The 13,831-nt window shown below is 39.1% G+C and overlaps 1 protein-coding gene across 4 annotated transcripts in view; it reads left to right on the top strand.

Moving 5' to 3' along the window:
* The window catches only part of LOC143186236 (rho guanine nucleotide exchange factor 17), a 51,820-nt gene that overhangs the window by 36,316 nt on the left and 1,673 nt on the right, over positions 1-13,831 (top strand). Inside the window, exons 10-25 of one of the 4 annotated variants that reach the window (XM_076389789.1) lie at positions 2,135-2,212; positions 2,686-2,790; positions 3,035-3,151; positions 3,606-3,892; positions 4,448-4,585; positions 4,820-4,911; positions 4,997-5,216; positions 5,966-6,057; positions 6,122-6,389; positions 7,245-7,352; positions 7,517-7,756; positions 7,896-7,963; positions 8,041-8,367; positions 9,283-9,453; positions 9,944-10,227; positions 10,834-10,972. In XM_076389789.1, the coding sequence (XP_076245904.1) occupies positions 2,135-2,212; positions 2,686-2,790; positions 3,035-3,151; positions 3,606-3,892; positions 4,448-4,585; positions 4,820-4,911; positions 4,997-5,216; positions 5,966-6,057; positions 6,122-6,389; positions 7,245-7,352; positions 7,517-7,756; positions 7,896-7,963; positions 8,041-8,367; positions 9,283-9,453; positions 9,944-10,206 (2,574 nt within the window). In that variant the 3' untranslated portion in view covers positions 10,207-10,227; positions 10,834-10,972. Of the gene's footprint in view, positions 1-2,134; positions 2,213-2,685; positions 2,791-3,034; positions 3,152-3,605; positions 3,893-4,447; positions 4,586-4,816; positions 4,912-4,996; positions 5,217-5,965; positions 6,058-6,121; positions 6,390-7,244; positions 7,353-7,516; positions 7,757-7,895; positions 7,964-8,040; positions 8,368-9,282; positions 9,454-9,943; positions 10,228-10,833; positions 10,973-13,831 lie in introns of those variants that run through there. The other 3 variants (XM_076389786.1, XM_076389788.1, XM_076389787.1) reach the window with 3 other exon arrangements.

Raw genomic sequence — 13,831 nt, forward strand, 5'->3', positions numbered from 1 at the left:
GTTAACCACAGCTACCTTTATTAACCCTTTCCGGTGCTAAATGTCGACAGAAACACGCAATTCGAAAGTTCCCTGGTGCATCGAAGCCGCGACCTTGTTTCTCGTAAACAAGCTCGTTGCCCGTTTATTTACTTCGCGCGAGCGAAGGATTCCGCTCGAGTGATCCACTTCGTGAACAGTTGCACGCCAAGTTATGCAGCCCCACATCTCTCTCGGGGGTTGTTGTTTTCATTAAGTATGCCGTCCAGATCACAACGAGCGCTTCCCTCGGTGGATTCTTGAAATTGTTCAAAGAACTATTCCAACCGGAATAATCGACAATAATCGTGACGTAACGTTACACGTTCCTCCACCTCTCTCTGTTCTTCGTTCACGGGGCTCGTTTCACGACCGTTTTGCATCGCAGCTTTTTGAAAACTCCCGTTCAGCGAGTGAATACCCCCTTTCCTCGTTTGCTTTTTTAATTCTATTAACCGACGATTGTTCGCGGTGTTTTCAACGGAAGCGGAACCTTTATCGTGGACAATTTCATTGTGCGCTGAAAGGTTAAAGGTGGCGTTCAAAAAAATGGACCGGGAGAAAAATAGAAACCATTGTTCGTTTTAGGAAATTCCCGCATGAATTACGCTTCCGGTGTGCTGCAATTTCGCAAGAATTTGATGTTTAATATTTATTCGCTTTTAGTCCGCTACGTCATTTTATTAATTAATATTCGTGAAATTAAATGATGAAGGGGGTTTGAAAAGCAGGGAATTCGGAGAATGGTGAAGGTTAAAAATATTTGCGAGTAGTTTGATAAATGTATTGTCAATCGAAAAGGGGTAAAATTACCCCTTCGTCGTTTTTATTGCAGGTATCTCAATATTCTTTCCACGTGACACAATATGAAATATTCTTTTATAAAAAATGTATATTTGTTTCCCATTGAAACTTCCAATTTTTAGAATTTTCAGATGCAAAACGCGAGAGAAGTCACTATAACAGAACACATCTACAGTTTTCTCCCAACTTACAATTAAACAATTTTTCTGTTAATTCGCCTTCAAATAATCAATCATTTCTGGAGCTAGGGTTCCGAATATGAAGACTTTACTCCAGAATATTGTCTATTTCGACGTAAAAAATGTACCCTTGCAGACCTTTCATCTCAGGTTGCAAACAAGACACATGGTCGCCAGTATTTCATAGAACTCGAGAATGGTGCAAGTTCTCGAAGGAGAAACGCAACGTCTTCATCGTTTGACATTTTAAGAAGCTGCTGTCGTGCGTGCGCCTCGAGTTTCATCGTCGTATTCGTATCGAAGGCTGAATGGATCGATAAATAATGCCTGCAATTAGTCCGTCGTAATTACCGTGCCGCCTCTGCGACTTGATACAATCATGGAAGGACGATTCTTCATAAACACCGTTGAAAATCGACGCGTAAATGGGACGCAACCTTCGCCGCTGCAACCCTGTACAAGGAACGCGTGATCTGAATTCGATACGGCATCATCCCTCTGCGTATACGATTTCCAGAATTGTTTACGCGGACATGTCGAGTGCAGGCGACCTCTTACGACCGTGATTTCTGCTCAATGGAATTTTTTTGCCCCTGTGTTTGCTCGAATTTTTCGCCAAAGAATTTTAATCGCGATGTTTGCTCGAATTCCCGCGCGAAAATTATGGTTGAACTGTTTATTCGGAGATTCGCGTTACAGTCTCGGTCGTGATTCCTGGAGAATTCGGGGAACTGCATGACGATTATATTAGGATGCCTATGCAAATATTTGTGCGTCACGGGAGAAACGAATTATCATTGATCTCAAGGATTTCATTGGAAGGATGGTGGAATGTATGCGTATGATTATTAAAAACGCGTCTGTTTTTAATGAAGATATATTGTTGACGATCTTGAATTACTTTTATTATTACTTGGAGTAGAAACTTTACGCTATGATAGAGGAATAGGGTAGATATTTGGAGTTATACGAGAAAGACTCTTCAAATTGATTATGGAAAATACTCAAGTACATAAATTCTTTGATGAATGAATGCACTAGTACTTTGATTAGAATTGGTATTAGGAAATTTTTGGATATCAAATTTTACTGTATCCAAGGCTATTAAAGATTTTATGCTCTTTTACTTTTAGAAATACCTGCAACCATTGAAGAGTCCTGAAAATGCCGGCTTGGTGGATGCAGCTACTGTGGATGAGATTTTTTATCAGGTAAATTATTATTTTATTTTGCAATTTCCCAGTAAATACTTACAAAAAATTAACTTTATATAAATCGTATGGACGCCATGAGAAACAATTAATAATAAAAAGGAGTCTGTTGTGAAGCCTGCCATCTGTCTGACCATATACGGTATTTTCTACTAGACGTGAATTTCTTACAATCTTAATGTACTGAAATTTTTCAAAATATATTTGAGCAATCATTTTTACCGCGATTTACTTTTATTTTTATCCTGCATTCGTTAAGAAAAAGAAATTAAAATTGTTCTAAAATCGTGTCTAAGATAAGTAATTCATTGTGACTACTGTTTATTTTTCCACAATATTTTGTATAACGTATTGAAAACTGAAGGGTGTTCAACAAGTTAATGGCATTCACTTCGTCCATTGTTTTGTGCACAGAAGCTCCTCCGTCGAAATACAAGATTACATTGTTACAAGGGAACGCTCACGTGTTTCAGATTCCCTCTATTCTTAATCATCACGAAGTATTCCTGGAGGAACTGCGCAAAAGGCTTGATACTTGGGAAATCAAGCAGACCATTGGCGATGTTTTTCTCGATGTGGTATGTTTAGTAGCAAACTTAAGATCATTGTTGAGATAAACTTAATTAGTACTTTACTATTTTTACCTTTTCTACTATTTCTTTACTATTTACTACTATCTACTAGACAGCGATTGCTGCTACCTTGTCTGTTATTAACAAAATATAAATAATATACACTTGACAAACCTAATCATTCATGATTGGATCAACAGTGGATTTAATAATTGCAGAAATCTAATATAGTTTGCCATTTCCTTCACAGTTCACGAAGCCAGTCGTCCTGGAGACGTACACTCTTTTCCTCGATAATTGGAAGTCCGCGAGGAAGGCGATAAAAACAACCTGTCAAGCGAAACCAGCTTTCGCGCGATTCCTTGAGGTACCAAAGTTCTTTTCTTCCATTCATTTCTCACATTTGATTCACCTGAAAGAAAAACTTTTGTGAAACGAACAAACGTGTGCAGTATAAAATTATGATTATTAAAAATTGATTCATCAGCTATTTCTCTGTGATTAAACAGTTTCCAATTTCCCACCAAAGCGCCAAAATTCCACAACAACATGTGTTAAAGATCAACTTCCATGCAAGTTTATTTAACAAACTTAGCACGCCTGTATCTTCATAAATTCTCTGAAAGCGAATGATAAAATCCTTGTACCACTTCCACGAAATTTCATATATACTAGAACCGAACGTTTACTACTTCAACGTCCTCATTGTTCTACGCCGCAATAAACTTCGAACTAGTAGCGTCGTAAACTTCGTTCCACTTCGCTCGAAAACGGTACTCAGCTAGTCGATATCCTCCAATTGTTCCTTTCCTTTGTGCCAGACAATGGAACGGGAGCACAAGGGAAAGCTGGGGTTGGATCAATTATTGATCAAGCCTGTGCAGAAGATACCCCGTTACGAGCTGCTGATCCAGAGGCTGTTGAAGCACACGGACGTCTCTCACCCGGACTTCGAGCTGCTTCAGTCTGCCCAAAAGGAAGTCCATGAACTGGTCGTGAAGATCAATTGCACGGAAAGGGAATCCCTGGAGTGGGAGCAGCAGCAAACAACTTTGAGGGAGGTTCAGGCTTTAGTGGAGGGACTCGCTGGAATTGTGACCAACGACAGGTGAGCTTATTCTTTAGTACAAATAAGCTGCCATAATACAAAAAATTGAAACTTATTTCTTAAAACGTAGAAAAATTTCTAATATTTATTTAGCTTAGAATTGTGACTGTCTTCATTTTAAGTTTAAATTGTAGCATGATTTTTGGGATAATAATGGTGCCAGGTGTTAGAAAATTCGAGTTTACTTACTTTTTCGAAATTTGTAATTTTTATAATTTGAACGTGTAATTAGGCGACTCTTAGCTCGTCATGTAATGTATATTTTGTTAAATTCTCTTTCTCATTATATTACAGAAGAATATTTTGTATGAACCCGAAAGCGCGTAAAAAGTTGTCAGCGAAGTGTTTGAAGTTAATCGAACGCGCAACAGGGTCGTCTGTCCGCGTATCTTTTCCACCGCGTAAAAACGTTGCAGTCGTTTCTACATTGCACGAACTATTCAACCTTTAAGCGTGCACGTTGTATCGATTCCCAATACCGATGCGTGTCATAGCAGTGACAGCTGGGAAAGCAGAAAGATTCGTCTGATTCGACGCTTCTATTTTTTGCCGCAGAGCGTTCATACGCCATGATCTGGTCACTATCGCCTCGAATCAGGGAACCAGGAAGGAACGCGCGCTATTCTTGTTCTCCGATCTGCTCGTTATCACCAGTATCAAGAGGAGGAGCGGGACCATTAGAAAACCGTCAACGTGAGTTCTAAAGATTTTGTAAACGAACATAGTATTACTATAAAATAAATCGTGCCGAATACTCTGACTGCTTTGCTACCTCTAGTGTTAAATATAATACAATTAGCTATTTGGAATATTGAAATATTAGTAAATTTATATCAGTTTACTGATATTTTGCATTCTGTTTCTAACTGCTTTCATATGTTTATGGAATAGAAAAATTCAGGTATCTTTATGACTATCTTACAGAAGTTCCTGTCCAAACAGTCTGGTCGGCCTACTGGAAGCAAACAAGTACAAAATGCTGATGAAAATACTGCTGGACGACCTAGAAGTCATGAAAGGTATTTCGAAAGAAATAGCTTGACGATTCGCGGCTTGTACCACTGTATCGTAATCCCTAAGAGCGCTCATCGCTTCTTTCGATAGCCAAAGATGAGAATTTGAGACGAATGGCTCGCGAGGTAGATCATCTTCGAGAAGACTGCGAGACGTTGACGCAACTTCAGGAACTGGCATCTACGCTGCATGGCGCGAAGCAACAATTGGAGGAGCTTATCAAGGATATGCTGGGGCAGACTCAACGTCAGCTGGCTGAGAGAAACGCACATTCGCAGTTGGCCTGTCTGGAACTGACGCTTAACACTCAGTAAGTGATGTTTTATGAAAGAATTTTAATTTAAGGATTATTAGATTTTAGGCTTTATCTGTATTTTTCTTAAATTATGTTAAGAAAGTTTTCCAGCCTTTTAAAATCTTTTACATAGATCGTGCATCCTGAAGCTTTACATAATTTATGCTTTCACACACTTTATAGAAGCTTCATAACAGGTGAAACTTATTTGATGAGGCAACAGGAAATATAGTTAAGAACTTAATGTCGACATTCCACACGGGTAATCAATTGATAAAGCCCTACAGTTTACAATATATTTCTGCATTCTGTCTTTCTCACGTTCCTGCTCCACGTGCTTCACATTGTGAGCACACCCTATTCCCTGCTGTTGAATACAACGATTTATTGTGGGTAAAAGGAATATAGCTCTTAAAAGCAGGTAGTCAAGACAATAGCATACTATGAATATTGACAGTCGAAAATGCAGGGGTTCGTCTTCTATATAGCTTTTGGACAATGTTACACTTAGGTCCTGAGTGCATCGAAATGTGCAAGTATTTCTAAATCAATGCATAATTTCCTAAAATAATATCATAAAACACATTTACCATCATGTTATAGAATACACAGAGATAACAGATCAGTGGAAAGGTGGATGTGTTCCCAGGGGAGGTCCACCCTGCATTTCAAGCACCTCATTTTATTCCTCGAACTCAGATTTTGCTGTACTTCTCTGAATTACAATACCGTCTTATGGTACAAACGTTGCCTTCTATTTTCAGAGATGGCATAGAGAAAATCTCAGTCATGTTTACCAAGCCTGATAAAAGGGCTAGCTGGGAAGAAAGTTTTAACGAAGCCAAGCAAAAGCTAGGTAAGCGATCAGACATCCCAATCGCAACCGATTGTCTGACTTTTTTCGGTGCCTCAATTTACAGCGTTGTCCGCCGATAAGAGGCCCTGTCCAGAGTTTGTGGGACCTTTACCGATTCGAAAGACTCGGGCTGGCTTGCAATTCACCTGCGCAGCGCCCACTTTGGCGAACGAACATGGCTCGAGGGACGTTTGGGTGTGCAACAGCGATGGTTACGTGGGTCAAGTGTGTGTGTTGAGTCTGGCCCCTGAACCACCGCAAGTCACGTCTTGCAACGGAGTTTGCAATGCAAGGATCTTGTGTGTTGCGGGAATCCCAGCTTGTACGCAAAGGTAGGGATGTTTTACTCATTGTAGAATTAAGAGCAATTTTTGAAGCCTAGCATTGGAACGAGAGGTTGAAATGTGTATGATCTAGATTCTAAAAATTTATATATCGTCTGTGTATAATGTTTAAAATAAAATTAAAGACTTGTGAAAAATAAGCAGTGTCCTTTTTAAATCGCATACTAAGATACGAAGGTTTGCCTTTTTCTCTGTTATTTTATACTTGAAATTTTTTGCTGGTCCTTTATTTGTGTTTGTTATTGGATACACTTAAGCGAGACTAACAGTAAAACCTGCAAATTCATATGTAATTATTAATTTATTCTTTCTTGCCTTTAATAGCATGCATTTTACATTTATGAAAACAGAATATTACAAGCTGGTTATTGCTAAATTATTTAACTATTTTATACATCCTGCATTGTTAAATCATGTCATCCTATTTACACAATGGACCAAATCATACAGTATATTTATTTCTTCTCCATCGATCACTTCCTTGTCATTCAAATCATTCAGTAAGAAACATCCATTCTCTAAGTATCATACAGTTGCACTACTATTCCTAAAAATCTAATACACACTAATATTGATATCCATTGCCATTGGTACTCAACCCCCATTCACGAGGACACGACTTAGGACCACAAGTCTCGAATACCCTTATTAAAACTCGGAAGTATTTAATTTCTTTAAGATCCTCTACAAGGAAATATGGAGTCTATGCTTTACTAAAGAAGTGTAGCTGGATATTAAGATTGGAAGGTTACAGGTCTATTTTCACGAAATAATTTATCTTCTTTACGTGCTTTCTAGGCGAAAAATAGTTTAAGAGAAACTTTATTCATATTATGCTTTTAGATCGAATTCCTGTGTGACGAACAACATTTCGTATGCGAACAGCAAAAGTGGCATAAGCATCTCGGTCCAGGATGTCGATGCTAGTGGAGGGAACATGCAGTTAGATAGGTAATGTCTAATTTAAAGCTCATGAGTAGTCATATTATTTTTACATATTTAAATCGTGTCCTTGAATTTGGTTTATCAAGCTAGGTGAACTATTTTTACGATGTTGCTTCATTTTCCAAGTAGAGTTTCTGTTTTACTGGTGACTTAAGACAATTATCTTACAGTAGCTCGAGCTCCGACGATTCGGACTCGGACGACATTCCATGTGCAGATACGGGTAGCTTAACCTTGAGTGGCGATGTTCCGAGTATCGATAATTCTACCACAGAAGAGGACCACAATCAACCGACCATGTGGCTGGGGACAGAGGACGGCTGTATACACGTTTACAACTGCAACGACAATATCAGAATAAAGAAGAACAAAGTGAAGATACAGCATAAAAGCAGCGTACATTGCATCATGTAAGATATCAACATGAATCATGTATTTGCCTTAGATTATATCCTTTGCTTTAGACTAAAACGTTCATCAAACTTTATCCTTCTAAAAATGTATAAAAGTGTACCATCTAAGAAATTTTTTATTTCTTTGAAATTTCAGATATTTGGACAATAAGGTGTTCGTATCGCTCGCTAATGGAGACATTACAGTCTACTCTCGTGACCACTGTAAGTTTGATAGTTGAAAATGAGGAAGATTTCAACAATCAACAATTTTTTAAATATATGTGCTGTTTAATTTACAGTGGGCGGTTGGAGTACCTCAGATCCAACAAGCGTGTCCGTAGGCACAGTAGCATCTCCAATCACAAAGATGCTTCCAGTATCAGGAAAATTGTGGTGTGGTTGTCACAATTCTATAAAGATCCTCAACACCCACACGCTGGACATCGAGCATACGTTCACTGTCAGCAACGACACTTCCTTGTCAGTTTCCTGTATGGCTACTTCCGGTGGACTAGGAGTTTGGATTTCTCTGCATAACAGTGCAGTTTTGCGACTTTTCCATGCTATCACTTACGAATGCCTGACGGACATCAACATAGCGCCAGCTGTCACTAAAATGCTTACCAGTAAGTCTCTACATAGACATAGATATTTTTAGATGCTAGGACTCTAGTAAAGAAGGGTTTCCATTTAGAATAAGGCATTAGTAGAAGAGATTCTAGTTGCAGTAAGAAAAAATTTTAAAGGCTGTAGCAACCTTAAACTATACAGGGTGAGTCACGCAACTGTATCACCTGCATTTTCTTGTACACCATTTGTTGTATAAGAAAATGTTTTAAACGTAAGTTATCGGGTATGGAGAGGAGTATACTAATGAAGAGTATACTCTCGATGCCAGACAGTTTTTGTACAAAACATATTTTCGTACAACAAATAGTTTACAAGAAAATTCAGATGACAGTGCGTGACTCATCTTGTATATATGTACAGGGTTTTTCTGAACAGCACTGCATAATTTCAGGAGGATATTGTAGACACCACAATAAGATGAAAATTAATAATAACTATTTCACGTTTGTTAGTTATAAGCGTCTAAAAGTCTAGTGGAAATCACCAGAAATGAATCCGCGCTTAGGCCTCGAGCAGTGGTTATCCGTACAAAGTCTCAAACGCGAAATCATTATTCTTAATTTTCGTCTTATTTTGATATCTTGGATCATCCCTGAAAGTTATGCCGCGCTGTTCAGAAACACTCTGTATGTATACAAGTTCAACAGCCTTAGCTACTGCGTAAAGTGTGGGGCTTCATCCCTGTAGCTATCAAGGGAGATGAATTTCCAGGAATTTTCGCGACAGTACTATGTATATATATTAGTGCTTCCTACGTGGTCAGTACTAAGAACTGGAAGGACACAGAGATACAACTAACAAGTCAAAAATCGATGCAGCTAACCCAGCCCAGGTGTATTTCAAGCTACGTCTTTCTTAGGGCTAACGTGTCTATGGTATTTATTTTAACGGAAGCATTAAACTTGCTGCAGGTTGCGATGACATAATACGACAGCACAAGGCCGCGTGTCTCAGGGTCACCGCACTTTTGGCTTGCAACGAGTTACTTTGGATCGGCACGAGCGCCGGCGTACTATTGACCGTGCCAATTCCCCATATAAAGCCATCCACACAGAGGATGTCACAACCGCCAATCGTAACTGGTGTGTATTGACGTCACATTCGATAGACTATAATTGCATGACTATTGCTCGCGACATATAATTAGAAGCTGGCTGCCAAACGGTCGCGTACTTAACCAGAAGTGTCTGCTTCGATGGCGTCGAGAGATACAGCGGATAATCGATCATTTGTGAAATTTTTGGACCCAATTCGCATATCCCGGACGCGATATCACGCTTGTACAGGATATTTATAAGAGTCGTTTGCTAGCTGAGAGTGAATAAATCACTATAAACGGCGCCTTTGACGTTACACTTGAATATACAAGCGTTTGGTGCATGATACAATTTAATTAAATCGCTAGGTAAGGAGAGCAAATTCTAGGGAAATCACTGAGCTCTTATTTTAGCTGTACTCTATATCGTTTATTAGACTCCAAATTCTGTTTACTGAGAAATGGGTTAGGAAATGGTACCGAAAGGATTCTGAACTTTTTTATTTGAGTATACTTAATCTTGTTATGTTTCTCAGGTATTCTCCATGGACACACAGGACATGTGCGTTTCCTCACATGCGTGGAGACAACATCCCCCTCGATACCAGATCCTCGTCCCAAGGTGAACCGGTACTCTCAAAAGTCTAGCAAGACTCAGCAGAGCAACATCAATCGTGGGAAGCTGCTGGTAATATCAGGCGGAGACGGGTACGAGGATTTCAGTGGACCACAGGCATCCGCCGAGCTGCAGGCCGGTCGCGAAGATTCGACCAATCATCTGCTGCTGTGGAAAGTGTGATGTGACCTAGTACGGCCCTCGGTGAGCTTGTCTTTCAAAAATTATCTAAAATTAATCTTCCCAATGAAGTCCTAACACATTAAAGACTAATAATCCGCTCGTTGGGTCAGGAGACAGATCTTCCTATCAGCCAAAGGTACAGCATTTGAATCACTTTTATAGATACTGAAAGAATTGTTGTGGGCTACTGAAGACAGTCTTGGTATTATAAAATACACTTTCTTGAACCTAAACCTAACCCACCTTTTGATTCAGAACGTATCTCCCTCATCAGCCAAGAGTACATTTGAGTCGTTTTTATAGATAGTTAAAAGATTATTGTCGACCACTGAAGACAATCTTCATATTATAAAATACACTGGTTCTAAGCCAAATCTAACTCACATGTTGAGTCAGGGGATAACTCCCTTTTACAGTGTTAAATTGCTTTTACAAACGAAGTGTTTGTAATAAATCTAAATTATTTTCTCACCTCAAAGATCCAACACTAACAGCGCCATCATAAAATTCCTGTCGTCGGATAATGTCCTGACAATTCCTGTCCTGCGTAACCAGAGGAACATTCTCGAAATTAGTCTTATTTAAAGTGTAATACTCGTGATTGTTTGGAATGCTGCTAATTCGCAGGTAAGGGTCGCAGTTCACACACGTCGGCATGACACGCCGTGGGAATCATTGTTGCGCGTGCAATCTACACGCAGTGGTCGGGTCCGTCACCGTCCGATCGTGGCTGTTCAGGACGTATTCGCCCGACGGTTTTCCAGGGAACGCGGGAAGGTTCTCTGGCTGGTTTTGGCCGAATGGATCAAGAGCAGTATACGGGAGGTTCGTTATTTGCATGGTGCCAAGAAACACGGGTTCCACGCTGCCATGGAACCCGACTAGACGACATTTTTCACCGATCAACTTTGACTAGGATGATCGTCGAGATCGAATCTCAAGTGGAAGCGACTCGCTCGCTTGTTGGACCGCCTTAAAGATAAAATCGTGAAACGATTCACTGAAATCGAACAAACATTTGGAGATTGATCAATCTTGGTAATACCTTGAACGGGTTACAAAATCAGAAAATTTGGTCGTTTTGAATCGCAGATTTTAAAAAGTCGCTTTAGGGTTCTGTATTTTTGCATTGAAGCGAATCGAAGTTTTTGGATATTGTAGAGATTTTTCGCGTGCCATCAAGATCGAGGATTGACACAATTTAATCGAGATACTCGCGTTGTTGCGACAGTTCAATATCTTGTGCCGTGGATGTTATAATTGAAGACTTGAAGTACGATACCTGCAAGAGCGTTGAATCGAGCTTATTATGCATTGACATTGGCCTAATATAACGTAGATTAAGCCAGTTATAGAGTGCCAAAAACGAATTTATCCATTATCCGTCGATCGACGTCAAGAGCCGACGTACTTCGTCTTAAAGTTTCCTTAACAAACTGTGTTCGTGTTTAAAATCGAAAATGGAACATTTGAACGATGGCCACGAATCTGGAACAAATTCGAGACGAGTACAGTGTTTTTTGAAATTGAGATTTCTCTAATGATGTTGTTGTACTTGTTATTTCGAAACCATAGTTTATCTGCCCCTAATGAGATAGTTTAGGAGGAAGTTACTGGAGGGGATATTGAATTTGAGATTGTTGAATGGGAGAATAAGTGACGGTGTACTTAATGAAATTTCTCGTCTTCCTATCTTCTTCGAAACTGTTACTATAAGAGAGAACGTAAATTTCGATGAAAGAGTGACGTGTGGGAGTCGTGAAGCATTCGTGAAGAAATATCTTCGCAATAACCATTTGGAGAAATGTTACTTTGCTGTTTCGAAACGCATTGATGGTACAAAATTCAAGAGGCCAATTTATATATAGTTTCCACTTTTCAAAGGATATTTTTGTACAATTCTTGAAATCTTTATACCTTCCACGCGCGATTCATTCGCTTAGCGATTCGTGTACTTTTTTACAAACTTATGACGATTCGCGGAAATGTCGATCGTTTACAATTAACATACAGTGTGTTTGACAATAATTAATCGATATCAATCTTTCAGATAGTTCTATACGAGATCAAGTACCGTCACTGATATATCACTTAATGCACCTTTCGCAATTGCTGTTTTACTTGTAAGCTAATTCAATTCCAAGATAAGAGAATTATTTCTCTCTGGTTCACAAGAGGATGCTGAAATTACTTGGTGTTTCTTTTTTCAAATTCTTACCAGACTCAAAACGAAATATATATGAAGAATTATTCTACCTTCAAGACAGAAAACTACATAAATTCATTATCTGATTATAAAATGTACTTAAAAAAAACAGTATTAACATATAACGTTAACCATCACGTAATTTCATCAAGAGTGTTATTGACACCTGGTTTCATATGCTTCAAGACTGAATGAAGAATTCCACCGAAGCACAAAGTGGCGATTTCATTTGCTTCTAAACATATACGTTTGCGTAGTACTCACGCGAATGTTCCACTTGCTAAATAAAAAATTTTAATTCATAAACCTACAAAAGAATCCCTACCCTCGAACAGTTAGAGACACCCTTATACATCTACGTATATCGATCTTCTATAGGTGAGATAGTCGCTTCTCGCGAGCCTACTTGTTCGAGTTAGGTGCAATCTACTTGTCAATGGAGATTCTCATCCCTTATGGAGTTTATAGTTTGCTTATCGGTGTGATTTCTGTTATCGTGGGAGGCGTGTGTATCCAAAAGCGTGTAGTTGAGCAAAAACTGGAGAGAAAAGAAATGAAGGGAAAAACGGGAGTTGCGTGTGCACGGAATTCCGTCTTCGACATTTGTCTTTCACGTAATAAATGTCAGTTTATTCGTAACACGTGTAATCGTATTGACATGTTGACGCGTGCGCGTGTGTCTGTGCAAGGTGAGATGCAAATTAGAACGTGTCGCTGCAGTCGGGCAATCAATCGTATGGTTCTTTCTTCTTTATTCTTTATGGAGAGAACGTTCGATTGCTCGATCGATAGCGCAGCTGGGGAAAAATTTTGCAAATTTTATGACCTTTCGCTTCGGTTGTCTCTGTGTTTCTCTAGCCAATAGGAAGTTGAGTCCTGGCCCCCACCCCTCCGATGCTTCGCGCTATTCCTCCCCAAGTGGCAGGGAGACGAACGTGGATAAAAAAGAGAATACTATTATTTATTGTTAGATAGCTTAAGGGTATGTGAAAGTACGCAAAAGCTGTATCGCGATTGATACTGTATGAATGCATCTGTGGTATTTCTAGTGTGCAATAAAAGGTGTCATGTATTCAGCAACAATCGCGTCCGTAAGTTATTATTAATGTTGTAAGTGTCTTTAGAGGTGAGATACGTAACGACGTGGAAAATATATTTGTATTATATGTACTCCTTCCTTTCCGTCTGGTGTTCGTTATTTCGTTCTCCTGCACTCTCGCATCGTTTCATTTCTGTATTTCCTGTTATTTTTAAATGAATTTAGATGAAACTTTCGAGATACATTTTTAGGAAAATTATTGCTTGATTTATTGGTCTATCTCGTGAAGTTTTTTAATATTAAAGTTTAACTTAATACTTAATACTTCTAATAGCTTGCAAAGACTGAATTTAGTCGAGTGACTCCACTGTTTCACATGT

The sequence above is a fragment of the Calliopsis andreniformis genome, chromosome 12, assembly GCF_051401765.1.
Source record: "Calliopsis andreniformis isolate RMS-2024a chromosome 12, iyCalAndr_principal, whole genome shotgun sequence".
In the NCBI taxonomy this organism is placed as follows: domain Eukaryota; kingdom Metazoa; phylum Arthropoda; class Insecta; order Hymenoptera; family Andrenidae; genus Calliopsis; species Calliopsis andreniformis.